The sequence below is a fragment of the Poeciliopsis prolifica genome, unplaced genomic scaffold, assembly GCF_027474105.1.
Source record: "Poeciliopsis prolifica strain line A6 unplaced genomic scaffold, Auburn_PproV2 SCAFFOLD030, whole genome shotgun sequence".
NCBI lineage: Eukaryota > Metazoa > Chordata > Actinopteri > Cyprinodontiformes > Poeciliidae > Poeciliopsis > Poeciliopsis prolifica.
The window spans coordinates 3260372-3287233 of record NW_026562405.1 but is presented as its reverse complement, the minus strand read 5'-3'; the positions used below and the strand labels follow the sequence as shown (position 1 = coordinate 3287233).

At 35.7% G+C, this 26862-nt stretch overlaps 3 protein-coding genes and 1 long non-coding RNA gene across 4 annotated transcripts; 1 reads left to right on the top strand and 3 right to left on the bottom strand.

The window, feature by feature from the left end:
* Positions 1–1374: 1374 nt before the first annotated feature.
* Positions 1375–3420, bottom strand: rplp2 (ribosomal protein, large P2). The gene is made up of 5 exons (XM_055050016.1): positions 3307–3420; positions 2342–2465; positions 2223–2271; positions 1646–1747; positions 1375–1503 (listed from the first exon to the last, which is right to left on the bottom strand). The coding sequence occupies exons 2-5, from the start codon at positions 2462–2464 to the stop codon at positions 1427–1429; spliced, it is 351 nt and encodes a 116-aa protein (XP_054905991.1). The 5' UTR covers position 2465; positions 3307–3420; the 3' UTR covers positions 1375–1426.
* A 478-nt stretch (positions 3421–3898) lies between these two features.
* Positions 3899–6281, bottom strand: LOC129372790 (uncharacterized). Its single transcript, XR_008607290.1, has 2 exons — positions 4558–6281; positions 3899–4454 (listed from the first exon to the last, which is right to left on the bottom strand). It is a non-coding gene; the product is annotated as an uncharacterized LOC129372790 (long non-coding RNA).
* Positions 6282–6958: 677 nt separating this feature from the next.
* On the bottom strand, positions 6959–9261 carry LOC129372809 (adenosine receptor A1). Its single transcript, XM_055050326.1, has 2 exons — positions 8505–9261; positions 6959–7783 (listed from the first exon to the last, which is right to left on the bottom strand). Exons 1-2 carry the CDS (start codon positions 8867–8869, stop codon positions 7147–7149), a joined length of 1002 nt encoding a protein of 333 aa, XP_054906301.1. The 5' UTR covers positions 8870–9261; the 3' UTR covers positions 6959–7146.
* Positions 9262–11033: 1772 nt separating this feature from the next.
* On the top strand, positions 11034–12224 carry LOC129372830 (adenosine receptor A1-like). The gene is made up of 2 exons (XM_055050358.1): positions 11034–11395; positions 11515–12224. The coding sequence occupies exons 1-2, from the start codon at positions 11034–11036 to the stop codon at positions 12170–12172; spliced, it is 1020 nt and encodes a 339-aa protein (XP_054906333.1). The 3' UTR covers positions 12173–12224.
* The last annotated feature ends 14638 nt before the right edge of the window (positions 12225–26862 follow it).

Sequence of the window (26862 nt, the reverse complement as noted above, 5' to 3'; positions counted from 1 at the left end):
TGACTCACATGCTACAGCTACACCACAAAGAAAAAAAAAACATGGTTTCTGGTTGCAAACAAGTTTTACCATAGAATTAGTTAAAACTATGATTCAGACCTCAAACTCTGTACAATATGTGAATTGTTATGAAACCATACTTTAGTTTGAGTGGTTTTGCCTTTGTAATACCTTTAACGTGAGAAATATTCATTGTGGGTATTGGGAATGTCACAATTTTTCTTTCTATAGAATAGAGAACAAAAGCAACCACTTCTGTTTTAATGTTGTACGCCTGGTTTGAAGGGTTTCCAGTTGACATGACTGGAAACGTAAATTAAATCTTGCTACAATGCTAAGGTAAAAGTTTACAAATTTTTGTTTCATGTTGATGCATATAGAAAAAATACATATATTTACCGTATTTTCCGGAATATAAGTCACTTCAGTCATAAAATGCATAATAAAGAAGACAAATACATATATAAGTCGCATCGGAGTATAAGTCGCATTTTTGAGGGAAATTTATTTTATAAAATCCAACACCAAGAACAGACATGCCATCTTGAAAGGCAATTTAAAATAAAAATAGAATAGAGGCAACAACAGGCTGAATAATCGAATGGTATGTTAATGTTACATGACACATAAACAACGAACTGAGAACGTGCCTGGTATATTAACATGACATAGAAAGAGTTATTCAGATAAATATAGCATGAATAACATGCTAACAAGTTTACCAAACCATCCGTGTCTGTCCAGATCACTAAACGCAATAAAATCTTCATCCTCGATGTCGCTAGAGCGCCCTCGTGCAGTTGAAATAACATGTGATGTAATGATGTATTCATTTCCACACATAAGTCGCTCTGGAGTATAAGTCTCACCCCCGGCCAAGCTATGAAAAAAAACTGCAACTTATAGTCTGGAAAATACGGTATGTATGTTGACCTTATGTTGAGACATTTGGTTTCGTCTTTTCAAACTTCAGTTTTTGTGGTCTCACTAATCAACTATGACCACATGCTGCAATTGGATTGTTTTGGCGTCTTAAGGCTTATTTAATATATGGATTCATTATTTACATGAATAAAAATGTCAGTCTTTTTTCTTATTAATATTGAGGATTATGCTTAAACCTAACAAAAACCCAAAATTAAATGTCTTAGAAAACTGAGTTTCACACAAAACTAGAAAGTGTACAAAACTACTCAAATTATTAAACTTGTTGCCTGAGTTTGATATTTTAATTTAAATTGCAACTTTAGTGCAAGTTAAACACTTGTGTAAACAAGTGTTTACACAAGTTACACAAGTAATCATACATGAAAAACTGCCATAAATAAGCCTAAAAATATATATTCTTAAAACACAAAGACAACTAGTCCAATATCTGTGTAAACCTTTTACATTTTTATTGCTTTTTATACACTGAGAAGGACGATTAATCAAAGAGTCCAAAGCCCATGTCTTCGTCTGACTCTTCAGATTCCTCTTTCTTCTCTTCTTTTTTCTCTTCCGCTGGAAAAGAAAGTGAAACCAGCAATTCAGTGTAGATAAAACTATACAGATGTCACAAAAAACAATCATGAGTGTATCTTACATTTACAAACTATTTCATTTGTAGCTTCATGTTTACTTGTGTACAAAGACAGAGACATACCAGCAGCAGGTGCAGCCCCAGTTCCAGCGGGCCCACTACCAGCAGCTGCCGTCGGTGCTGCTACAGCACCTCCTGCTGGTACAGAGGCTAACTTGGAGAGGCCTAGAAATAGAAAGACAAAAAGGTTAGTAAACTTTCATCTGTAGTATAAACTGTAAAGTTATGTACCGTATTTTTTGGACTACAAGCTGCTACTTATTTTCCTCTCTTTGAACCAGGCAGCTTATAGCCTGGTCGACTTTTCTGTGGATTTTTGTTCAACCACCACTGTTAAACCATGCTCAGCAGTTTAACAGGAAGTGAATCATTGGAAGTCAAAATTGGAAATCAAAGAAAGTGGTGATTTTCATTTAGAATAAGCACATGCTTGATAGCTGCTGTATCAAGGATGCAGCTCTTTGCTGCGTCCTTGTGGAAAACTGAGTAAGGTGGAGATACCAGCGGCTTATAGCGTGGTGTGGCTTATATATGTACAGTTCCAGTTTTTCTTTGTTTTTTGTTTTTTACTTTGTGGGTGCAACCTATAGTGAGGTGTGCTCTATAGTCTGGAAAATACGGTAAATTATAAAGTCCTTACCTGAATTCATGACTTCGTTGATGTCTTTTCCATTCAGTTCACTAATTACCTGATAAATGAGTAAGATTTTTACTACATGGCGTCTACAAACAGAACTTCATAATCATTATAGTACATACTTTATTCAAGCGTTCATCATCAGCCTCAATTCCCACACTGCTCAGGATCTCCTTGATGTCTTTTGCGGAGGGGTTGGTGTTCCCACCAAGAACAGCGAGCAGGTAAGCGGCCACGTAACGCATTCTGGAAATAACGTGGCAAATGAGCAAGCTCTGTCTAGTTATCCATGCAAGGTCAAACATCACAAGAATGAATGTTTTAGAACTTCTGAGATTCATTTAAAATGAAAAGAATCCCAACACATGTACAACACTATTGGTTTGCAAGTAGTGCAATTTAAAACTGCAGAATTTCAAAAACTGCACCTGTCAAACTTTAAACAATTTTTTTGGGAGTGTTGGAAAATTTTGCAAAAATTTTACTAATTGCTCAATTTCTTACCTAAAAAAGTTCAGGCAGAAACAACCTAACATGCAGCTACGAAAAAGCAAAATTACCATTGTCCTTGGTATTGTTTAAAACCTGAATATAGCATAATTAGCACATTGAGGATAATGGGAGAAAAATAAGTTTTCAGAGCTTAAACGTAAAATTAAGCCTCTTTAAAATGCACACAGCGTCTGAGTCTCGTACAGACTTGATCATCATCATGTAAACACAAGGATTTCATTTCAGCGTTGCTAATTTTAGCTTTTGTTTTTGATGTCCTCAAAAAGAGTCAACAGACATCACACGACCAAATAAACGGTCACATTTTTGGATTTTGTTTTATACAACCTATACCTACCTATCTACGCTATTTATCCGATTAAACCATGCCTTTTATAGTATACATGACAGCTAGCACAGGCAGCAGCATGTGGCCATGTTGTCCAACTGCTTTCTAGTTCTATCTGCGTAGCAGAACACACAGCCGCGAGCATCACAATTTAAGCACAAAATATAAGTGTGTGCTTTATTAATATAGGATGTTACAGAAAGTGGTCTACGGAACATGGTATAAAAGGTGTACATTTTGACTTACTTTTAAGTCTAAATAGACACGAAACGTCGGTCACGCTAAGCAATCCGGAAGAGGGTGAGAGATGGTCCCGGAAGTTGAAAAGGGCTGGATACGGCATTCTCATTGGCTGGTTTGTCTGCCAGACAAATGACGTAAAAACCTACTAAGCTCTGCTCCCTTCTTTGTTTAAAAGATATGAAGTTTTGTATTCAGATTTTTTGTTGTTCAAATAAAAAAATCTATTCTGATTACAGATTTGTTTTAACTTTAGTTTTATTTAATTTAGGGTTACATATATCAAACCATAGTCATCTCGCAAATATATTCAACCGTTTATTTATTTATTTATTTATTTATTTTTGCAAAATTTGTCACAGATTAATTTTAATTTTTCTAGTGCAACTACAGAACCAATCTTTTACAGGGCATTCATTTTGTCAACTAAGACCTTTACATTTTAAACATTAGATTTCTACATAACCTAATTTGTTAAATTGTCTCAGTAAATCCTATTTTCAAGCATTTCTTCATATTTTTTAGCAATTTTCTGGTATCAGATTGTTTTGGCAATGCAGAGAGAGGCCAGTGTACACAAGTCAGATTAAGCCATACACAGAGTTGCAAAATATTTGTTTTATTATGTAGCTGTAGTTCCTGTAGTTACTACAGTCTATAGGAGCTAGACTGCAGTGTCGTTCCTGTAGAAACTGGAACAGTTTTCACTGTTACATAAATATCGCACGAGATACAAAAAGTGTAAAAGTAATGATGTGAACACCTTTTTTCATATCCTACAATTCAACCAGCTCCTCCTGTTTCTCTTGAGTAAAGAGCCAGTCGATCAGAAACACGACAGAGTCTGACACAAACTCTGCTATCTTCTTCACATTTGACACATACCAAATTTTATACAAACATTCGATGAACAAAATCATCACAAAGATGATTAAAAAGGCAAGAAAGATACGATCCATACAATAGTTTGCCTTTTCTCTGAAGGTCCATTGCTCCCATGGTTGCGCATGCTGACTTTCTACACGTTTACTGAAATGCAGCAAAGCTTGCTGTTCATCATCCAGGTCTTCCTCCGGAGCCTCTGGATCCTGGCTGCCATTTGTTTCATCAGCATTTGCCATTTTATAGTTCCAGATGTAAACTGCTTTCAGAAGCTTGAGGAGATAAAGGAAAACAAGATGCCAGTGTTTCTATTCAAAACTGGAGAGAAAAAAAAAACATCAAAAACTTTAGTCTTATAAGTATGAAGCATCCTACCTTGAAGAAGATTTATATTTTAGATTTGAGAAATATTGAAGAACATCAGAAATTGAGACAGGTATCTTCTTTGCTTCTCTTTTAAACCATGCTTCTGTTTCTTAAGCATTTGTTAGGCCATAGAAAACAGAAACAGCTCGTGAAGCCAGTAACGCCAACTTGGTTATGTGGTATCTCTGTCACTAAGACAAGGGCTAAGGATTTAACCATGCTCAGCAGTTTGAAATCCCTCAGCAAGGAGGGGAGGCTGACAGATGGTAATATACGTATTAATGAGTTCAGGACTAAGAGACAGACAGAAACAGAAAGGCACAGTGTTAACATTTTCTTCCATAACACTTCAAAAAAGTAAATATTGTTATAGAGCAGAATTCTTTTTATCACTGTAAATATTAGTATTTACCACACACACAATATGAAAATTGCATGAAATTTCATAAGAAATTCACATATTTCATTTCATACACTGATATGGAAATGAGGCAGGAGTTAAACTGATGACAAAGCAGAACTAATGCAGAAGCTTTGGGTTTAGAGTTGGAATAAATCAGCTTAATGCTCTTTGGGTAATTGATTCAGATGGTTCAATGCTTTTCACCTCTCTGCAACATCTTTTAATATATGGTCCAGAGAAGCTGAATTAGCTGAATCGAGCCATTCATTCTCTGGTAAAGACTTGGCACTAAATTGCTTGTCTTTGTCATAGTTCTGTTCCATAGAAAGCAGCCTGTTATTTTGCACTCTTAGCAAGGTTAATACAATTCATTTGCATATTGAACAAATATAAAATAATAAAAAAATGTAACACAGAATAACAACCACTCTTAACCTCTAATAACAAAGTATTAGCCTTTAATATGTTTTTATTTCTTCTTGACAATAAAATATTCTTTTGGTCAGTTCTGAAGTTTTGACCCAGTTCCAAATTTTTTTTTAAATTGTGACCAATAAAGTTAAAGTGGAAAAGCCTTGTGAAACATTTCAACTCACATTAGCCGGTTGAAATGTTAATAGATTAACACTGACATGAAGACACCATGAAAACAAAGACAATCTTGACTCAAATGAAAGTAAAGAAAAAGTTGAAGAATTTGAAAAGAACATTTTTTTATTACACCCATTATTGTTTGAAATGAAGGTAAATGATTCACAGGGTTATGATTGTTTCAATAGTTTTTTGTCTTTTAGCAAACACATAGGCAAATTTAGTATTGGTTAATATAAAAAAAAACTGAGAGATATCCTGCCAGTATTCATAAGACAGGCAAGTCTGTGGAAGGAAAATGCAGTTGACATTTGAATCCTTAATGTCTGCTAAAACATTTCTGTTAAATTTGTCCATAATATCCCCAGCCAACCATGGGTCTACCTCTTTGTGCACTTAACCTCTAATAACGGTGGCTTTAGTCAACACTCATTTATTCTTTTTACAACTTTGGCAAACATATGCTATTGATTTTTGTGAAAAAAAAAAAAAAATCCACTATTTGATCTTCCACATAGAGGGATGCTAACTTCGATTTTTGGAAGCAAATAGTCCTAAACTGGCTGTTTTTTTAAATCTATTGCAATAGTATTTGTGCATTTTGTCTTACAATTTGGTTACCACAGTCGACTAGTTCAAGCAGCATATCATCACATTTTTTTAGTTATATCAGGGAAACCTAAATAGAAATATTATGATGAGTCTATCCAAAATTTCAGCTTTGAATTAAGAAGAAAAAAACGCAATAAATTAATATAACATAGGTTCAATTAGATAACTGTAATTACAACTAACACACCCAGAAAAAAAATGCTATTTTAAATTTGAAGCACAGTTATATCATAGCATTCACATTATATGGAAAAATGCATTTGGCAGAAAATGGCATACACACTTGATAATAGAAAGATGCTTTTTACCACAGAAGTCTCTCTGTATGGCTTTTGTGGCACAGACAATAAAATCTGTATATTTCCTGTTCATATGCACTAAGATGTTTTTCCTGATGCACAAAAGGTTTCTGATATCCTTATAGACTTGTGGTATTATATATTGAAGTTTTATTTTCTTGTGAATTGTCTTTTACAAAAAAGGATTTAATCCATGGCAACTTGGGTAAAAAATTGAGGCTTGGGATCTGGAGTTTGCATATTCTCCCATGTGTAGACTCTTTTCGGTTAACTGGACTCTAAGTTGTCCTCAGATGTGTGTGAGAACAAGGTTGATTTTTAATGTATGTTTTTGTGATGGAGTGGTGCCCTGTTCAAGCTGTACCTTACCTCCGGCCTTATGATCACTGAAGATCATCCCCCACCCCGACCATCACCCTCATGACCCTTGGGATAAGGAATGGATGGATGGAATTTAAGACACATTTTTTACATTTAATGTACAATGTTTTTTAAATCAACAGTTGCCTGCATATCTAAGTAAAACTCAAATAGTGTTTAACAGTTCCAAGACCATGTATAGTGAAATTACAAAGAAAAATAAGTATATGTAAAAGAAACAGGATCAGTCACACTGTTTTTTATTTTTGAGTATTTGTAGCATTTTTAGTCCCCCTGGGACTATGCATTATAAAGTAAAGTTCTTCATATATGCTATAGGTTCACAGCCATATTTTCACTCCCTTCTATTGCACTTGTGGGACATCGGGTGGGCACCATAATTGGGTTACATGACATGCAGCGGCGAATTATTTGGATCAGAGTAAGACGGAACTGTTTCATTCTGAATGCATAAACCATCGGGTTGAGTGCTGAGTTCACATGAGACATAAAAATTCCTACATACACAACAAACTTGGGTATGTCATAGTCTGTGCAAAAAAAGTCGATGCAATTCACGATATGTATTGGCATCCAGCACATTATAAAAAGAAAAACCACCAAGACCAGCGACTTGGCCAGTCTCAGCTCCTTTCGGTAGTACTTTTCTCCATCACAAGTGGCCTCAGCACGGCGGTTGAGCTGCTGCCGGATCACTCTGAAGATCTCCCCATACAGAATGATCATCAAGACCAGTGGCACCACCACACAGACAAAGAAATTAAAGTACACCATGTAGTCCATCCGAATAACAGTTTTAAACTGACAAACTATCTCTTTGGAGTTACTGAAGTTCCCGTGGTGCAGATTGTTCCAGCCAACCAGTGGAACCAATCCACTGAGGATGGAGAGGGTCCAACACAGACAAACTGCCATGTATGCCCTCCCCTGGGTCACTATGTCGCCGTACCTGGGCAGCACAATCAGAGGACAAATCAGAGTTTTTTCCAATAACCTAAATGCTCTCGCAGACAACTTTAATGGCATTTTCTTGTACCAAGGCCAGACTGTGATTTGTCAGATACATATTTTTAAGTGTCAGCCTTTGACTTCAGCATTCAGCTGATAGGCAAATGTTAGTGTGGACATGTGCCAGCTACCTAAACAAACTGCCTTTGTCAATAATTTAGGCAGACAATATTTTAATTTACTTAAAAGGTTTAATGTCCAGCCCACTGATTTGTAGAAAACTTGGCACTGATGTGACTGGACTCGACTGTATGTAGGATTTACACACTTGGTGAGCATTCCTCTCTGTTTCTCTTTAACAAAAAAAAAGAAACTTAGGTCTGTAAATGAGGAATATTTGAGAAAGTTCAGTGACAGTAGAGAAAAAACCCTTAATATTTACTAGTTGTAATTTAAAAGACATTTCAAATTAAGTGGTAAAAGTAAAAGTTTAGAAAACTACTCTAGAGTAGAAAAAAAGATTTAATCAATTTTCTGTTTTGTTCCATTGGTAATATTCAATTATTCATTTTGAAAGCAGTTTTGGTCTCTTACATCACAACCTGAGTAATCTATCATTCTCTTTTTAATTGTGTTCAATCTCAATTTGAAATGCAGGGGAAAGACAAATAAAAACATGTATGTTTGAAATGTAGATATGTGGAATTTAAACCTTTTCTTACCTTGTGGGAATTTTTATGCGCAGATATCGGTCGACAGCTATAGCCAGGAGGGACAGAATGGAGCTCTGAGTTATGATCAGCACCAGGCTGGAGAGGACGAGGCAGGTGTAGAACTGCGTCCTGAATCCCAGGCTGATGACAATGGCCAGAGGGATAACCAAACTTCCAACAGCAATGTCAGCCACAGCCAGAGATGCAATAAAGCTAAAGGTGGTGTCATGGAGAGCCTGGTTCACATACACCACAAGCACAATTAATACATTCCCTAGGACAGAGGCCACCGAAATAGCTATCTCAATAGAGATGTACGCCAGATCCATATGCTCCCTTGGCTTGACACCTGGAGAGGACATCTTTTTTATCATTCAATGCCTAATTTATCTTTGCTCAGAATGTAATAAAATGTGAATTAGTTCCTTTTCTCCTTTTTGTGTTCTCCTTCAGCAAAAACATCTTCCAGTAAACACATAGTTTAGCTGAGACAGATATAACTTTCGTCTTGCAACATTTAGAGCCCATGAAGGCAGACTGACTGCTCAATCTTCTGCATCAAATTCAAAATCTCTGTAAGGAACCCAGGGCTAGTACATCACCACTCTTCTCTACTCTCTCACTCCCTCCTATTCACCGACTACTCTGTATAAACGAGTCATAACATCAAGGGGAGGGACTTTGTTTTCTGCAGCACTCTGCAGCATTAGTTTTTCTTGCATTAAGTGGGTGTGTGTGCTCACATACACACATTGTATTATGTAGCTTGTTTCAGTGGAAACAAGCTACATAATAACTGGAAGGATACAGTTAGGCTGTGAGGATGGGCAAGCATTAGCATTCATTTGGTCTTCTAATGAAGTTAATGTATCATAATTAACTTCATCAATAGACTTCAATGTAGTCTGTGAAAGTGGTTTGGTCTCCAGTGTGAAAGTTTTATAACTACTGTTTTTAGGATGTAATTTTCTCAGAAAACTGTTTTTTGTGTTTTCATTGACACTTTTGTGTGAATTTTGACATTTTGTGCAAATTTGTTTGATACTGCATTGTTTTGAGGGAGACCTTGCAGGGGTTAAAGTGGAGAAAAAGGGATATTAATGAACAAAAACTACAATGGACTGTTAAATTCAGTGTCAGTGGTGTGATACAAATGCTTGGATGTGGTGTATGAGTGCATATGGAAGTGTTCAGGTGCAAAAACAAAGACAAACTCAAATGTGCAGAGGAGGGGAGCTGAGGGCCGAGCACCACAAACAACAGGAGCCCAAGTGGACGCAGAAGTTCACCCAGAAGGTGGAGACGGCCAGGTTTAAATACTCTGTGCTCCATACCAACAGATCAGCAGCACCTGTAAAGGGGAGGAGCACAAAGGCAGACAACAGAACCACCTGCAGCCCAGCTTATAAGGCCCAGGGCTGTAATATTTTCATATGTGAGTGCTGGGATATTTGATCAAGTGGTGCCTAAGCAGTTTAATTCTCCTTTTTGTTTAAAACAGTTCGGCTTTGTGGCACAAAGCCGAACTGTTTCTCAAAAAGCTGTTTCTCAAAGAGCAGATTTGATCTTTTTTATCATGCGTCTCTTTTCTTCTCGGATGAGTTTTGCATATATGGTGACAGATAACAGTGTGAGTTGGCAATGTGGTTTTGGCTCATGATGTCGTTTTTAGCTCATAAGAAAGATAATAGATGACTATAGCATGGAGACCTGTTTCTTATCAGTAGTACCATTTGAAATTAATCACCGCCCAGCAGTTATTAAACAGTCTTTTAAGAGGTTTTGTATAAGTTGACACAATCTAATGTTAGATCTTGTGTTTACACTGGCTGTAGCAGAAAATTATAAAAACAAAAGAGGAAGAAAAACTCGGAAGTCTGTGTGTACTTAGTCAAAAATGTTTCACTTACTAATCTGAGTCTGAAATCTGAGTTTCAGATTAGTAAGTGAAGTTATTTAATGGATCTGTACATCGCTTGTTTCATTTTTATTTTTTTTTATTTCAAATGTTTTTATTCTAGGCTAGTTCCTAACAGACAGACACTGCAGGAACAAAATTATTTTTTCAAGAATGATAATAAAAAAGAAATTAGGAGCAGGGTAAAATAAACAAATGCCAGGTAAAAGCAAGTTTGATATGACTTCAGCAGTATAAAATATGAAAGTGAGATATGTATGGTGAGATTATAAATATGTCGCTTAAAACCACTACAGCGGTGGTTTGCATGCATAGTCTCACAAGTCACTGTAGATAGGAAAGTCAATTAATTAGTTTGTAGCTAATATTACATGGTTCATTAGTAATATTAGCTAATATGATTAGAATTTTTGTAATACTAATGTAAAAATGTTATTATGCAAACAAAATTTTAAGCAATGGTTGCAAGACAGGTAAAAAAACAAGAAAAAAATAGAAGAAGTTGCTGCAGCTAAGGACTTCCTCTAAAGGCTTCGCAAGAGTGAGATGAATGATAAATGACCGGGTATGATCTAACTAGTCATGTTCAGCATTAGAAGCTCACCCCATCAATATGCAACATGAACCAGTCGGACTCAAAGAGCACCACGGATATTGATATTGAACAAACGATTTACACTTTGGTGGAAGTTCTCATTGCAGCATGCTGCTGTCTGGGGAATGCAATGGTTGTTTTGGCTCTGTGGAAAACAAAAAGCATCCAGCAACCCACCTACTGCCTCATTGTGTCTCTGGCTGTGGCTGATTTTCTTGTTGGAGTTGTGGCTATACCCTTGGCTGTGCTGGTGGATGGACGAATGGAAACTTCATTCCACACTTGTCTCTTCATCAGCTGTGTGGTGATCCTGCTAACCCTCGTTTCGGTTCTCTGTTTGACGGCTATTGCTGTGGATCGTTACCTTCGGCTCTCTCGCCCTTTCTGGTAAGACATTTTTCAGGTATTAAAAAATGTGCAGATGTGATCTCATGGAATGCCAAAATGCTATATTCTACAATAAGAATTTTAATTAAATCTTTTCTTTCCAATGCTGTTCTTTACAGGTACAAAAGGACTATAACCTGGAGGTATTCATATTCTGTGGCTACTGCATGCTGGCTTTTTGCAGTACCATTGAGTTTTGCTCCAATGCTTGGATGGAATGGAGGACTGGAGAAGTTTAATTCCTCTGAGAAATGCATGTTTATAAATGTGATCACCTTGAATTATCTGGTCTACTTTAACTTTTTTCTCTGCACCTTAACACCACTGCTGGTGATGACTGTATTGTACGCCTATGTTTTTTGCTACATTCGAGAAAATCTCAGAGAGAAACCAGGCAACGGTGCCCAAAATCAGTCAAAGAACTACCTAAAGAAAGAGAAACAGCTGGCATCATCTCTTGCTCTTGTCTTGGCCCTGTTTGCGCTGTCCTGGCTTCCACTTCACATTATGAACTGCATCCTTTTATTCACAAACCATGCAATCAAAATAGCTTTCCATATTGGCATTTCTCTTTCTCATGCTAATTCGGCAGTAAACCCTGTCGTGTATGCATTTAAAATAAAAAAGATAAAGAGAGCATACATAAACATCTGGAAACAATATACTTATTGTGAAGCCGAAAGTCAAGGATCTCAGACCAGCAAGTCTGATGTTAGATTCAGCTGCAATAATATGAGTGAGACCAATGACAATATGAGTCAGATCAATGAAAACTAAAATGACCTGTGAAAATGTTGCAGTCTTTCTTTATTCTAATCCAAGATTTTTCTTAATGCTGATAATGGTGGAGTAAATAGGAATAGCAATAACGCATATAAAAAATATGTTTTTATTGATGCTAATGGCATTAATGTATGGACTGTTTTGCTGTGTATATAAATACTTCTTAATTGTGACAAATTTGGTATGTCTATAACTTGTAAAGGTATCTTCTCTTCTTGAATTTCTTTATAAGTCTATTAATGTGCTTATCTAATTGTGTTGGGGTGTGATGTGAAATGAAGACATTTTTCTTGTCTATAGAACATCTGTTCTACAATGCAACACCATGGAGAGTTTATATATTCCTCTAGATTATGACTGAAAGTGCAGAACTTGGTACATAGTAGGAAAAAATGCTGCCAAAGTGAGTGGAACCTGCTTAACAAACATGTTTTTTTTTTTGTTTTTTTTTGTCTTTTGAATCACTGTCATCAAATATTATGGTAAATGCTGAAGAGCAATGCTGCGATGCTGAAGTTTACATCTCATTAAGCTTCCCTTTTATTGTTCAAAAAGAAAAGCACTGCACAATCTAAAACTGCATTATTTTTAAATAGATTTTTAGAACACAATTCATGATTTGTAAAACTTGTGTTTTAGGTACAACTCATAATTGTAAAGGTCTTATTTTGTCTTCAGAAATTATGTTGTAAGTGGTATAAGATTCACAGCATAACAATAAGTTTTTATGGAACAGGAACTAAATGAATTGTTCAAATTTTGGTCTAATCTCAAGTGATTAGATCAAATCCGAATCTCAGATTGATTATTTTTCACCTCTCTGTGATATTACAATATGTGAAACCACACAAATGACAACTTTGAGCAACAGTACTGAGAAAAGTTATTTACCCCTTTCATAGTTCTTCTTTTTTTGTTCCTATTCATTAAATAATGTTGTGTATCAACCAAATATAACAAGGGTAATGTATGTTTTCTGAACAAAGATAACCAAAAAACCTGGTCATATATAAAAAATGTAAGTCTCTTACATCACATTTTATAAATCACATCCAAGTCTGATTCTTGTAGAAACATACAACTACTGAAATACACACGTCTGCACACATGAAGTGTTGAGCTGTGTTCTCAAAAAGCAATTCTTTCTTGCCTGATCTAAAGAAATTAAAGAACAGATGAGAACCAAAGCCACACTTATGAGTCTGGAAAGTGTTGAAACCACAACAAGAGAATTTATTTTAAATAAATAAAACAGAACTATGGTGAATTTGTGCTGTAAGAGCGCAATACCAAAATGAAATCACAAATCTTCAAAAAGGACAACAGCTTTTGGGCTGCAGCCCTCAAATGCTTCACTTAATGTCAGTGTTCATGTTTCAATGAGGTTTGGCATCAGTGGAAAAGTTATTATTTAACAACCTTTTGGAAAGAGTATGTCCGATGACTAGGTTAAAAACTAGATTTTGTGAGGGTCAGAAAAAAGAACATTATACTAACAATTAGACGTGATGGTGGTAGTGTCATGTTCTGTGGCTGCCTTGTTCTTCAGGATGTAGATGATTTGCTGTATTTTAAGGTGGCCTTGTCAACACTAGCTAAGACAATCTTTGGTGTGAAATAAACTAAGTAAGTGGGCCAAACGTTCATTGCAAGAATGTGAAAGACCTTTTACCAGTTATTACCAGTTATTACAAATGCTTGCAGTTATTGATGGTGAGGGTGACAAAATCAGTGGTTAGGTCAAGCATGCAATTACTTTTTGCCACAAGATCAGGTTTATTTGGTTTTCTTTACTGAAAGAAATAATCAGTAGAAAATTGCTTTTGTATTTTCTCTTACTGAGCTCAAGTTAAAGATACAAACAAAATATTGGCTTCTCTGTTTTACCTAATACATAACTTGTCACAATTGTTGTCATAATCACGAGTTGAATTAGTATTTTCACAGCTACTTCTGGGTATTGCAAAATGTTTGTTGCAAAGAAACCCACTTCCACTTGATTAAGACTAGCGAGCTTCAGTCTCAACAGTTTCATATCACTGTTTATCAATGTTTGAGTTCAAGTTTCCGTTCATCTTGAAAGTGCATACGCTCACAGAAACTAGATTCACATCATTATAAGTTAATCTTAACTTGTACTTACATAATTTTCTGGTAATGTCTCTTAAATGATCAAAAGTAAGTATATCATGCTTATTATTCTTAATTAGAAGTGAAATCAGCTTTATATTGAATATTATCTGGATTATTCAGTTTATTTTTGGGGGGCTGAGAGGCCTTGCATCTGTGCATTATCATGCATATCTGCAAACAAATGTGTACCTTCATGCTTCTGCCCTGCAATATCGCAATACCAACACCAGAAAACTGAGCCATCTTGCCTGGCATAGTTTGATAAAGGTTAAGGTTTAAAAGTTCACAGTAATGCACTACCATGACGTCAAAGTTTTTCAAAGAATCTTCTCAGAAGAATTATCTCACAAGTTTTCCAATGTCGTAAATATTAGTAAAATATTATACATTTTATTAAACAAAAAAAAAAAAAACCTGTGCATCGATTGCCATATTATTTTAGATTAATTAAAGTATTTTTGAGTGTCATATAAATAAAAACACCAGAGTATAATTCTGATTGGTTCCTATGATGTGTGAATTTATTTATTGGAACTGGTAATCCACATATTTTCTTTATTCAGTAATATATTTCTATGAAACGTCCCCTTTTGGAAGCTCATTTAGAACTTATTTAATGTGTAACTACCAATATGTACAGTTACAGTCAGATTTTTATTAACACAGTATAAAAGACACTATGTTTTTTCAGTTCTGTTAAATTTAATTTAATTTAATTTTGTTTATTTGCAATGTATTGTGCTGATTCCTTATTTAATTATCATGAGTTACGACAAAACTCATGCTTCATGTCAAGATAACTGAAATTGTTCACCCAACTGAGAAGATATTAGCAACCTCAGACTGTGTGGTTACTTTGCCTTGTGCTGTTTACAAAATACAGTAGATGGAATAAAAAACAAACATGTGGAAATTAAACATGTACAATTAAAATATTGTTCACAACAGAAAAATAACAAAGTAGAAGAAAGAGGAAAATAACAGAACAAAGATTCTCAAAAAGATTTTTCTGATATTTTTTGCATCTTCATGTGTGAAGGTAATATTAACAAAAAAAACTGACAATTAAGATTTAAAAAATAACATTTTGACAGTAATTAAAACAACTTTTTCACCATCATCACCATGGAAATCCTGTCAATAGAAGAGCTGGTTCCTTCTATTTTCCATCTGCATGGTTACTTACTGACAACTCAGCTGAAATGTCCTCTATCTCTCCCTCACAGTCATCCCAGCCTGTATTTCAACTTCCATCTGGTGACTTGTTGGGTGACTCATTGATTTGTTTGACCCCAACAACTACATCTCTTCAGCTGCTGCTGGCTGGTGCAGTTCCACCAAAAGGACTTTCAGTTATTGCTCTCTTAATGTATTGTTTTTATGTGTATTGATTACCACTCCTCTCACAACTAATGGTTTTTACTTCTGTTAACTTTTCCTGTTAGAGTTTCCAGACTGATAGGTGTGGAGGAGATGCTTCCTTTAAAGGCCAAAGCTGCTGCTTGCATCACTTCCTACAGCATGGGGAACCGAACCTGGCTTCTAGTTTCAGCTTCTAGTTGGCTTCTTTGTTACCTTAGCAATCTATACATTCTCTGTAAGTTCGGTTTTATTGTTAACGTCACTCTATCTCGTTATTACTCTGCTTCCACCAGTGCGTATATGTAAGCTTTATGTGGCGATGGCACACTCCTCCTATTCAGTCACACGTAAAGGTTCAACGCCCCCTACTGTTGTTGGCTGGTAGAGTTGCTTAGTTTAACTTTTTGGTTAAGAGAACATGGCCTGTCAATGGTCTGTCTGATGTTTTCCGGAACAAATGGATTACTTGTCCACTCCTGTTTGAAAAACAAGGTGAAAGAATAAATACAGACTGAAAGACAGAGCTGGCCCCAGATTGTATGAGACCCTAAATAGAATTTGGTTTGGGCCCCCAAACGCATTTTTATTCAAAATACATGACTAAGGAAGTAGAGACCAAAAACATGTTTGTTTCTCTTTCCTCAGCAGTTAATGTTCGAGTGGTTAATTTTACACCAAGGTCGTGACTGTTACTCACACAAAGTATACATTTGCGTAATACAAAGTATACATTTCTTTAAATTCAATATCTGTGGATTTTAATCTTATTGAAAAACCCAACCAAATTGAAAATTAGCAATCATTATTATTTTAAACTTAAAAACAATTGGCTTTAAAACTTCAAATATATCCATATTTCAGAGTGTAGCAATTTATCAGTTTTCTGGCCACACGGTGGCGGTAGAGAGTCTTTCACTATGTAGATAAGCCAGTGAGAGGGATTTCAAGCACTCATTGTACCTTTCAAGGAAGGTAATAGACTGTATAGTTATCACCTGAGTAGGATTTGCTCCATCCCACAAACTATACAACCTACTACCTCACCTTGCTAGGCTCAACTTCAAGAATATATATATGTTCTTTAAAAAAAAAAAAAAGCTTTCTTGCACAAATATTAAAAATGATGTCTTTTTAAATAAGCGTCTTTGCAGAAGCTCGGTAATGACAATCCTGTGCCTTCATGTGTCTTCAGAGGAGCAGGGATGCCTTTAAGTTGAGCGTTTATTTCTTTTCTGAGTTCCTCAACTGAAGAAGCTTCCAAAGTGCATGTTGGCTTGGCTTGAACCGTGGCTTATTCTGTTTCCTTTGGAAAGACAGTAGATTGTATAGTTATCTCAAAAGGAGGACACAAACCCCACAACTATTCAATCTACTACCTCAGCCTTAAGGACAGATAATTTGGCAGGTAGGGATGGTAAACAGGCATTTGAACCTACAAGACACATTAAAAAAAGTGAAGTTATTCTTCAGTTACAACATTTATTTTTGTGAAACCATGATTGTTATTATACTTGTGAATAAAAGCAAAATATGAGACTGAGAACTGTCTTGGATCAAAGCATTTGAAATGAAATGTAGTCAAGCTTTTTAATGTAATTGGGAAGCAATTGTATCAACATCTTTTTTTTTCAGTGTGTTTTGAAACAGTCAAACACACCAAGATAAACTGTTAAACTACTACTTTTTAGAAATTTTTCTGTCTGGGCAAATAGCTGTTTATTTACCTGCTAAGGATGTTTAAACAACTTATGATGTTGGATTAGGAGGGATAGATCGGAGGATCTAGTTTCACTTAGCAATCCATGGTTTCCAGTTTTACCTGGGGGAAGAATATGATGTGACACAAAGGCCCATTTCTCTTTGCCAGTTTTCAAAACAGGAAAATGAACAACAACAAAAAATATAAATCTAGAGGAAATAGCTACCTGTCTGAGCTTGTTCATGTATATAATAGCTACACCAATAAAAAAAATGTATTTAGTTGTGACTGTAACAAACAAAACCAGGTTTATCTTGTCACATAAGGCCACCAAATAACACACAAATATTTCACCAAACATAAAAAAACAGCCTTCATTAATGACTCGCAGTCCTCAGATGCGATGTTTAGAAAACATGTGTTGCGACCTAAAAGTAAGAGTGCAATGTTTCTGTGTTGTGAAAAGATCATAATCAAGAATGATCTTTGACCCTTCTTCACAGAGAAGAAGGATCAACCATTGCAGTGCAACCATTGAAAAATGTCATAGATGAAGATGAGGGAAGATCAGGTGGCAAAAGAGGTTCTACAACAGGAGTTATTCAAATAGAATTGCTTTTTTTACTGTTTAAATGTGAATGTAGGTTACAGACTGGCTTTTTAAACATTTATGTTTAGCATAAGAGTAAGTTCATCATAAAGTTTTGAGGACATATTTATCAGGGGTGGCATGAAGTCTAAAGACCATTAGGGTTGGAATGATTATTATACGCTCATCAAATTATGACTGGCAAAAAAGATTTCTCATAACTGACATGTCAAACATTTGCATTATAAAAACGTGTTCTTTACTGATCTATCAAAAACTATGAAAAAATAATCTGTATTCAGAACAAATAGTACATAAAACTACATATTAGTGTTTAAAAAAATAATCAACTTAGATTTTTGTTTTTTCAAATTTAGGTACAGTTTCCTCAGTTCACTCTCATATTTCTCCAACCATAAAGTGAAGAAAATCAAAGAAAATAAGAACAAAGATACCTTGAACCCTACATTTTCTATTTTAGGGAGTTGTTTGGCAGCTACACCTAACATCTGTGGTGCAGCATGTGAACTGCTTACTCTTTGCTCGCCTGTCTGTAAGTTCTGTCTTTCTTTTCCATGGAGTTATGGTACAGCCAAGGGATTTGCTTGCTTCTGACTTATCTCAGAGACTCTACTGTTTATAATTTTCCAATATAATGTGATGTGAGGAACTAAACGTAGATGTCTGGAAGTTGCCCTTTTCTAGTTCAGCGTGACAGCCACTTCAAGTCCATTGAAAAGAAGTCTAAGTACTGTGCCAGCTAGAAGCTGGGACACAGGCTGGGTAAGTGGCCAAGTCTAGACGAGGCCGCGCTTTGACAGGGAAAATTGAGGCCAGACACCACTATAGTAGAAAGCAATGGTCAAACCATGCAAAGGCTGGGACACTGCATAAATTAACATGTGAACCATGTTAGTTGAAAGGCGGCTATGCTTTTCATTGACATTCTCAATTCCTTTTTACCCAATTAATGCCAGCAGAGATTGAAATGTTTTGACAGGATGCGTGGTTGTGCCAGCAGGGCATGCTCAGTGGGGCAGAAAGAAACAGCAGGGCATCAGACAGCCAGTAGTCTTAATTAAGATGTTGAATTAATCAAATGCAAAATGATATGAGACTATTCTGACAACAGCTTATAGCAGAAAAAAATATCAACAACATTCTTTTATACCATTGAAGAGAATCATATATACCAATTGAAACTGTGCAAATAAACCAATGCCTTCTTTTCCAGTAGAATTCTAAGTTGATGGTGTAATGTAATCTCTATAGCTAAAGCAAAAATTAATCACACTGAGTTTAATGACATCTCATGCATTATACAACTGATTTCATACACATCAGTAATGATTTTCTTTTCTTTTCTCAACCTGTTTGTTGAGGTTTGCTATTTTAGTGGTAGCCTGCTCCTCTACAGTTGCATTATCTGATACTTAATTGTGATTTCTGTCTCTGTTCTGCGAAATATTCCTGTGTTTGGAGAATGTCCACAATATGTCCAAGTTTCAGCAAACATTCACAAAGCAGAAGTGACATTTAAACCACTGAACTGCTGCAATGAGTATAACAGTTCAATTTCATTTTATATCAAAGCTGTAGTAAAAGAAAGCATTTATTTAATTTTCTTATAAGTTCTACAACACATGTAGCTTTATGAAAAGCAGCATCTTTGCAGTATACATATTAAAAAGAGAAATCAGTATTGTGGAAATGTAGAAAAGAGTAGATTAAAAAACTCAATTTTTAAAGTTGCAGATATTAAATCTGGATGATTGGATTGATTTCAAAATGACATTTATTATGTCTGTAATTTTCTTCTAGGCAATATCCCAAGAATATAGCTTAGTGACAAATAATTTAAGAGACTAAGAGAATTTTTAATCTTTCTGTTCATAAGCCAAAAATAGGTTTGTGTATTCCAGTTTGTGAGGTGGAAATGTGGAACAATATGTGTGGCAGCTTAGAACGAAGGTATAAGTTAATGTAAAAAAAACTGTGTAAAAAGACATTCAGAGGAGGTATGCAGCCAAGGTTGGTGCCTTAAACTTTTTTGTCACATAAATTATTTAACTTAGATAGTATTATTAACTTATTTTACTCCTGCAATCACGTTTCGATTTCTACTTTATGTGATTTGCTTTTCTTGATGTGCCAGCTAAAATACAGAAGTGTAATTTGCCATTCATTTCCCCACCAATCACATTTCTCTTTTAGTTCTATGTGGCTTAAATTGTATTTTCCATTATTTCTGTCAAAACATGCATTTTGCTTTTTTTCTTAACCAACACATAAGCCCTGTGACTAAACACTTACCTTGGAACTTCGTTGTCTTATTTTGACAACAGATACAAGTTTTAACTGGCTGTGTCTTTGGTGCATTAAACTAAATGATGGACAAATTATCATTAGAGGTAATTTTTTTAAATATAACAGGGTACCTAATGTCCAACAGGCTTAAGATTTTGTTCAGTAAATGTAAGGGTCAAATATAAAATAGATGGTGACCACATCTTTCTGCTTCCAAATTAGAAATGATTTTGGGGGAAAGGAATAGAGGAAGCTCCAAACAAGCTGTTTCTTTTGATGGGTAATCACATTAAGCAAACTATATTTTTAAAAATGTTGGTTTGCTGTTTTAAAAATATCTTCTTGTGTCTACTTTTATAATCAGACACATATTAATACATTTTCTGCACCGCTTTGCAACTTGTTCCACTCTTTGCTGTTGCACTGATTACTGGATGACATTTAATTATCTCAACAGTGTTGAACATTCACCCAGAATAAAACCAGGTTTCTTCCTGTCCAATTTCTATCTCCTATACACAATGAAATAAGACAAATCTGGTGGATGAATCTAATTGGGCCTTGAATGTGTGCTCTTTTCAAAAATAATGCTGTAGAGGATGCTACCATTCCCATGTTGTGGTTGGGCTACAACAACCCACCAGAGAAAAAAATGTCTATAAAAGAATAGTGCTGCTGAGACAGCAATTGGTGACCAAGAATTTCAGGAAAAAATAGTAAAGATCCTTTATGATGTGAAATATCTTATGACGTCTGTTATGATATCGCAGCAATTTTTTATTGCCTTGGTCTCTGTGCATTAATACAAGAAACTGGGACTGGTAATATGTGGTCCATGTCCAACTTGGGTTGCACACGCCTGTGACCAACCCACCTCAACAAAATAAGGACTATTTAAGTACTGGTACACCTCAGGGCTTTTAAAGTTTACCTTGGAACCACTGTGAATATATTATCTGACTTAAGTTTTAAAAAATGATGCTCCCACATATATTTGCTTTGTGACAGATCATTTGTTGGTGCATTTATTTATTTATTTATTTTCACTGCAGCTGATTCTTTAAAACATTTGTTACATTTTGTATTCATGGAAAATCAGCACTGAGCTTGCCCCATAACTACTCAAAACTGCTTGTAAATAATTTCAGCACACTGTACAGATATTATTTTTAACACTAACCAATCTGAGTGGTAAATGTTTTACCAATTCACAGTTCCACTGCTAGCATATGTATGTATGTGATGGTCTGTTTGTTTTATGTTTATTATGATAACGCTAAAAGATAATAATTTGTGGCCATTTCCAGTATCTACTATCAATTGTTTTCAAGTGTGATTTTAATGGTTTTCCTGATGAGTTAGCTGCTGAAAATCAGTGCTGCAGCTATGATGATCATAAGGCAGTGTTTTAACATTTGTTTAGTAAACCACTGTCAACTTTAAATCAGTCATTTAATGGAAAACTTGCCACAAAGATAAAGACAGATGGTAAAACACTGGCCAACTATTTAGAGTCTGTCTAAAGAGATCTCTCACAGCTTTTGCTTAATGGTTTCTCTTGGTAGTCTTTTGTAAGACGGCTGTACACCAAAGAGTTTGATCAAGTGCTGTTTATAGGCCCTGAAACAGTTTTGCTAACAGGAAGAGCTGATTAAGTGTGTGCAGTCTGACCTGATGAAAGCAAAAAGGCAAAACGAGACTTTGATCCTGACGACCACAGAGTCACACCAGCTATGGGGAGGAGAGAAAGACAAATAGCGGAAGACGTGGCTTTCCAAACATGTCATCAAGCTCTATGGCAAGTTCATCTGAGGAGAACTTAAGGGGAGGAGGAAATAAGCTCTTTTTTTTCTCCTGACTCCCACCCACTTTGTTTTTCTTTAATCACTCTATGTGTGTTACCATATGTAATAATATGTTTGTATCATGCATTCAAACAGAAGCCTACAACTGGCAACTTCGCCAGCTGGCTTACATAACTTTACATAGTGCACCATAAATCTGTGCAAATGTAATGAAAATATGAAGCTACAGTTATAAAGATACTTTTTCCTGCAGACCAACTGCTCAGCATGTGTGTTTTGATGCTTAAATGACTAGAAAAGCAGTCCAAGCAAATCAACTCTATTTGATCTGAAGCAGAATTTCCTCATCCTGGTAACACAACCCTCTTCATGAGCAGAACGATCATCAGCTATCCAAAATCGCCCACAAAACAAAATATACTCTTTTGGGCAAATGTGCTGATCACATGTTTCAAACGGTTTGTATTGTTGCTTAAAGTGCTTTTGGATGGTGCCCTTTGAAAAACCTGTTTTAAAAACCAGTGTAAACCTGATCTTTCTGTGGAAAACTGTTACACTTCAATGTTGTTCCTAACTGCAGATTTTCACCACCTTTCATTACTGAGAACTTCATGTTTGAAAATTAGAGGTAATAGTTGCTGTTAATTTGGTTGGTGATTTGAATCAAAACAGATTTATTAAAACAGAGGAAATAGAGTCGCAAATATGTCTTTTATTCTTACGATCCCACATTAACATGAATAATATATTTTCCTATGTATACAAAGTTTGAAAACTTTGAGCAACAACAATGCATTGAAACAAGATCGCAATAATCAAACAAAATCCAAGTTCGTGTGCCTGCATTGTAAACTACTCCGATTTCTGAATTGTTAACAAAAGAGAGATCTGTGTTGTGCAAAAGATAATATTAAAATATGTTTGAAACACCAACAGACACAAATAAAAGAGGCCTCGTTACAAAAGGACAACGTAGGCCCAAACAGAACCAGAAAAAGAAATTAGAAATACCTGACGTCTTTTTATGTCAATATCAGGCTAGCGGTCACACACTGGCAATAAGGAAAAGGTGTTGATGAGAGAAAAAACAAAAACCGTTGGTTGAAAAGGAAGAAAAGAATACTATTCCATACGTCTTTCTTTCGCCTGAGGAATGAGGGAAGGCTGAGCAGTGTGTAAATGTGCAACCCCACTCGAACAGGGGCTGGGGCTTGAGAGCAGCTTTTGGGCCATGCCCTCCTCTGTCCCTGCCCACTTTTACATGATTGCCAAGAAGCACAGAAAAGAAGGCAGGAAAAGAAATCACTAAGTTAGAAAATCTTGTCTCCACTCATCCTATAAATCACAAAGAGCAACGTTGATTATGCTGTAAATGTAGAGAGAATTCAGCTTTGACACAGAGCTATAGTTGGCTAATTAAACTCATAAGTGCAGCAGTCATGTGAGATGTAGATTATGTGTCGTCTAATAGACATCCCACTTGACTGAAGGAGTAAAAGTAATCGAAAAGCTACAAAGCTGTTTACTAAAGAAATTAGAAATGAGTACTTACTTGCTGTCTGGTAAAAAGCTAAAAGGGTTGAAAGAATTATCTGTAGCTGGCCAAACAGTTTTTTGCCGAGTTGTCCTGAAGCGAGTGAGTTAAAGTCTTGTCTCAGAGCCGTGCAGTAAAGCCTTTTGTCAGCAGCTGGCATCATTCCCAGGTAGTACATGCCTCACAGTCCCCATTTTCAGTGGTTCCTCCAGACATCTTCAGTTGGTCTGCACCTGCTTTTGTGTTTTTATGAAGACTTTTTAACAGAAAAGAGAAAGGAGAATGGTCAGCACTGAGATTCATTAGTCTAACAGAATTTTTGGTAGTGAACTAGTTTCCAATGTCAACACAACAGGAAATTATTTACTGCTGAACACACTAAGGCAACAAATCGTATCTTGGGACTCTAAAAAATCTAAAAAGAAAAAAAAAATTGGGCACGAATCAGGGTTGAGCTCTGGAAAAGCACAAATCCCAGAAAATAAAAATAACACAAATAATAGTTTCAGCCTTATTAGTAAACACTAGTTTCTTTTATCAGGCAATATCCAAGACAGCTTTCTGTGTGACGTCACAATTCTTAGTCCTTTTAGCTGATACTGCTTTGCATGTTTTTAAAAAATTCTTTCTCATTCTGTGTAGTCCTACTTCCAAGAATTTACCTCATTGATATTTGCAAAAAAAAAAAAAAAAAAAAAAAAAAAAAGAAGTATGAATGACTTTTCTGAATAAAGACCAGAAAAGTCTTTATTCAGCAACAAGCTCCCTTTTGGTAATCTCTCTGTGTCTTTCTCTTCCTGTTTGTGAGCACTGAGCTTGTAAAACTTTCAGCTGCAAGGATTTGAGCCAGCCTTCATTGGCACAATTTCAAAAGAGCAGGAAAAGAAAAAACAGAAAAGTCAAAGGAGACAAGTTTGCGGTCTCTCCTTCCCTCACCCTCTTTCTGGGACTCTCCATCCAGCGGCACTCTTTCCTCTCTGCCTTCAGGGTATTTTTTGCTCATGCCAGCTCAAGCCATCCTGTTTTCTAGATCCATGGTCATTTGAATTTCTCCACATATTCTGATCCTTATCAAACAGAGCACACAGAAAAGGAAATCCACACATCAGCACTATTTTCTGAATGTTGCCTCCGACTTTCCAGATATATGTCAAACTCTCCTATGGCTCAGCACTGCTTGTGTTATAGTTCACATGGTTCTGGCTGCTGTCTTTTCTTCCTGTACTGTAATGGCTTGAGGAACTCTCATCTAGACTTGGTGTAGCTCTCCTAGTGAAAGCATAGTACTGCAATAATTTCATTCAAAGACTTCTAACTGATCGTCTGTTATTGTTTTTCTACTGTCGTCAGTTTTGATGTAAAATCTGAACAAAGTTTTAAAGGGGCGGTATTATGTATGTTCGAGGCGTATGGTGCCATTTCTTCACCACAATCAAGTAATTATGTTATCTTCAGTTGTTATAAAGAAACTACATAGATCAAACATGACTTGAAAAAAGTTTGGCTTAACAATTTGATGCCTTGAAAATAGTCACAAGATCAAAAACTAGATGTTGCCACTGCAAACTGAAGAAGACAGCAGGAAGTACTTAGAGGATCATGCATGATGTTTTTTTTTTTGTTGCATAAACAAACTTATTTATGTATGATTTCATTTGCATTTCTTATTTAATGCAAACACCACAATTGTGAAATTATGTTTTTTTTTGTTTGTTTATTTGTTGTTTTTTATTTTGGCAGAATATTGACAATCGTACAATATTTGTAATGAAAATGCAGCTACTATTTAAGAAAGTCCAGAGTAAACTCTGTTTATAAAACATGTGGATGAAGGCCAATATTTAATATATTGTGCATAGCAAAGAAATATCACCCTATGTTACTCTAAACAAACCACCCTGGTGGTGAACCATGGTGGCAGCATTATGCTGTAAGGTTTCTCTTCTTAAGTTAAGAAAAGTAAGCTGGTTAAAGTTAGAAGCAAACTAGATATTGGTCAGTGCGATTGAAAACCTGCAAAAGACTTGAGACTGAGCTAGAGGTTCACTTTCCCACATGATTATAAACATGCGGCCAGATCTACAATGAAATCACTTGGATCAAACCATACTTTATCAATCAATTAATCACATATACTTGTGATTAATTGATTTATCACACAAAGCATATTTCAGCAACAAGGTGGTTCAAATTGCTTTACATCATAAAAACACAAAACTACAAAGTCAATGACAATTGAAACATTACATTTGCCAAATGCCATTATTACACATCAAAATATTGGTTAGTCTTTTATTTAGTATGGTTCAAAAGCAACTCTAAACAGGTGACTTTTTAGCCTAGATTTAAAGAAACTCAGTATTTCTCCAGGTTTGCTCCAGACTTGTGGTGCATATAAAAGCTGAATGCTTTTACATGCTATACTGACCTTGTCAAAATACAAACCTAAAACCAACAGTTAATCTGTGACAAGACATGAATATTGATGTTCAAAAACTATTTTTATCCAGCTTGACTGAGCTGAATAAAATGAACTTGCAGAACCTGATGACAGGGCAAATTAATTCAGATTTGTTGTCACATCTAAAGCATGCATGATACCAGCCTGCATGAAGACTGCAGTTTATAAGAATCTGAAGGACTTGAAAACAGATGCTACACCCAGTCTGAACTTGAAATATTTTGCAGTGAGGATTGGCCAAAATTTCTGTAGATGTGCAGCTGGCAGTGCGATTCCCCATAAGACTTGCAGCTGTAAAAAGAGTGAGAGGTGGATCTACAAAGTGTTGCAGATGCATCTCAAACTTTTCAGATTTCATTTCATAAAGAATTTTTAATCCTGTATCAATTTCCATTTTCTGTAAATTTGGAACCACAATTGATAATGTTGTTCCCTCAGTAAGATCCCAGTCAAATCTACTGAAGCGTGTTAGAAAAAGTTTAAAGGGGTAGATATATAGACTTTTGCTAGGCACTGTAAGCTAAATATGAAACTACATTCTTTTTATATTTAGCAAGATGTTGAACTTGACTGATCAGATTAACTTTTACGCTGCATTTCAGATCATTTGCTGCACATGAAACATGTTCATAGCAAGTCACTTCAGGGCATTGTGCTGTATCTGATTTGCCTCAAAGATTAGTGCTCTAATCTGGGAATGATGACTCACCTAAATTGAGTGCCTTCTGGTGTCAAAATGAGTGGTATTTGCTAACTGCTGTGGCAGTAATGTTGCATTTGACATCAGGGATACT

Bases quoted from the DNA above. Each gene is read 5' to 3' on its own strand.
- LOC129372830 (XM_055050358.1), top strand. From the start codon at position 11,034: ATGAACCAGTCGGACTCAAAGAGCACCACGGATATTGATATTGAACAA. The intron at 11,396-11,514 runs GTAAGACATTTT...TGTTCTTTACAG, and splicing joins CGGCTCTCTCGCCCTTTCTG to GTACAAAAGGACTATAACCT.
- rplp2 (XM_055050016.1), bottom strand. From the start codon at position 2,464: ATGCGTTACGTGGCCGCTTACCTGCTCGCTGTTCTTGGTGGGAACACC. The intron at 2,272-2,341 runs GTATGTACTATA...CTCATTTATCAG, and splicing joins ATGATGAACGCTTGAATAAA to GTAATTAGTGAACTGAATGG. The intron at 1,748-2,222 runs GTAAGGACTTTA...TTCTATTTCTAG, and splicing joins CAACGAAGTCATGAATTCAG to GCCTCTCCAAGTTAGCCTCT.
- LOC129372809 (XM_055050326.1), bottom strand. From the start codon at position 8,869: ATGATAAAAAAGATGTCCTCTCCAGGTGTCAAGCCAAGGGAGCATATG. The intron at 7,784-8,504 runs GTAAGAAAAGGT...TGTGCTGCCCAG, and splicing joins CGCATAAAAATTCCCACAAG to GTACGGCGACATAGTGACCC.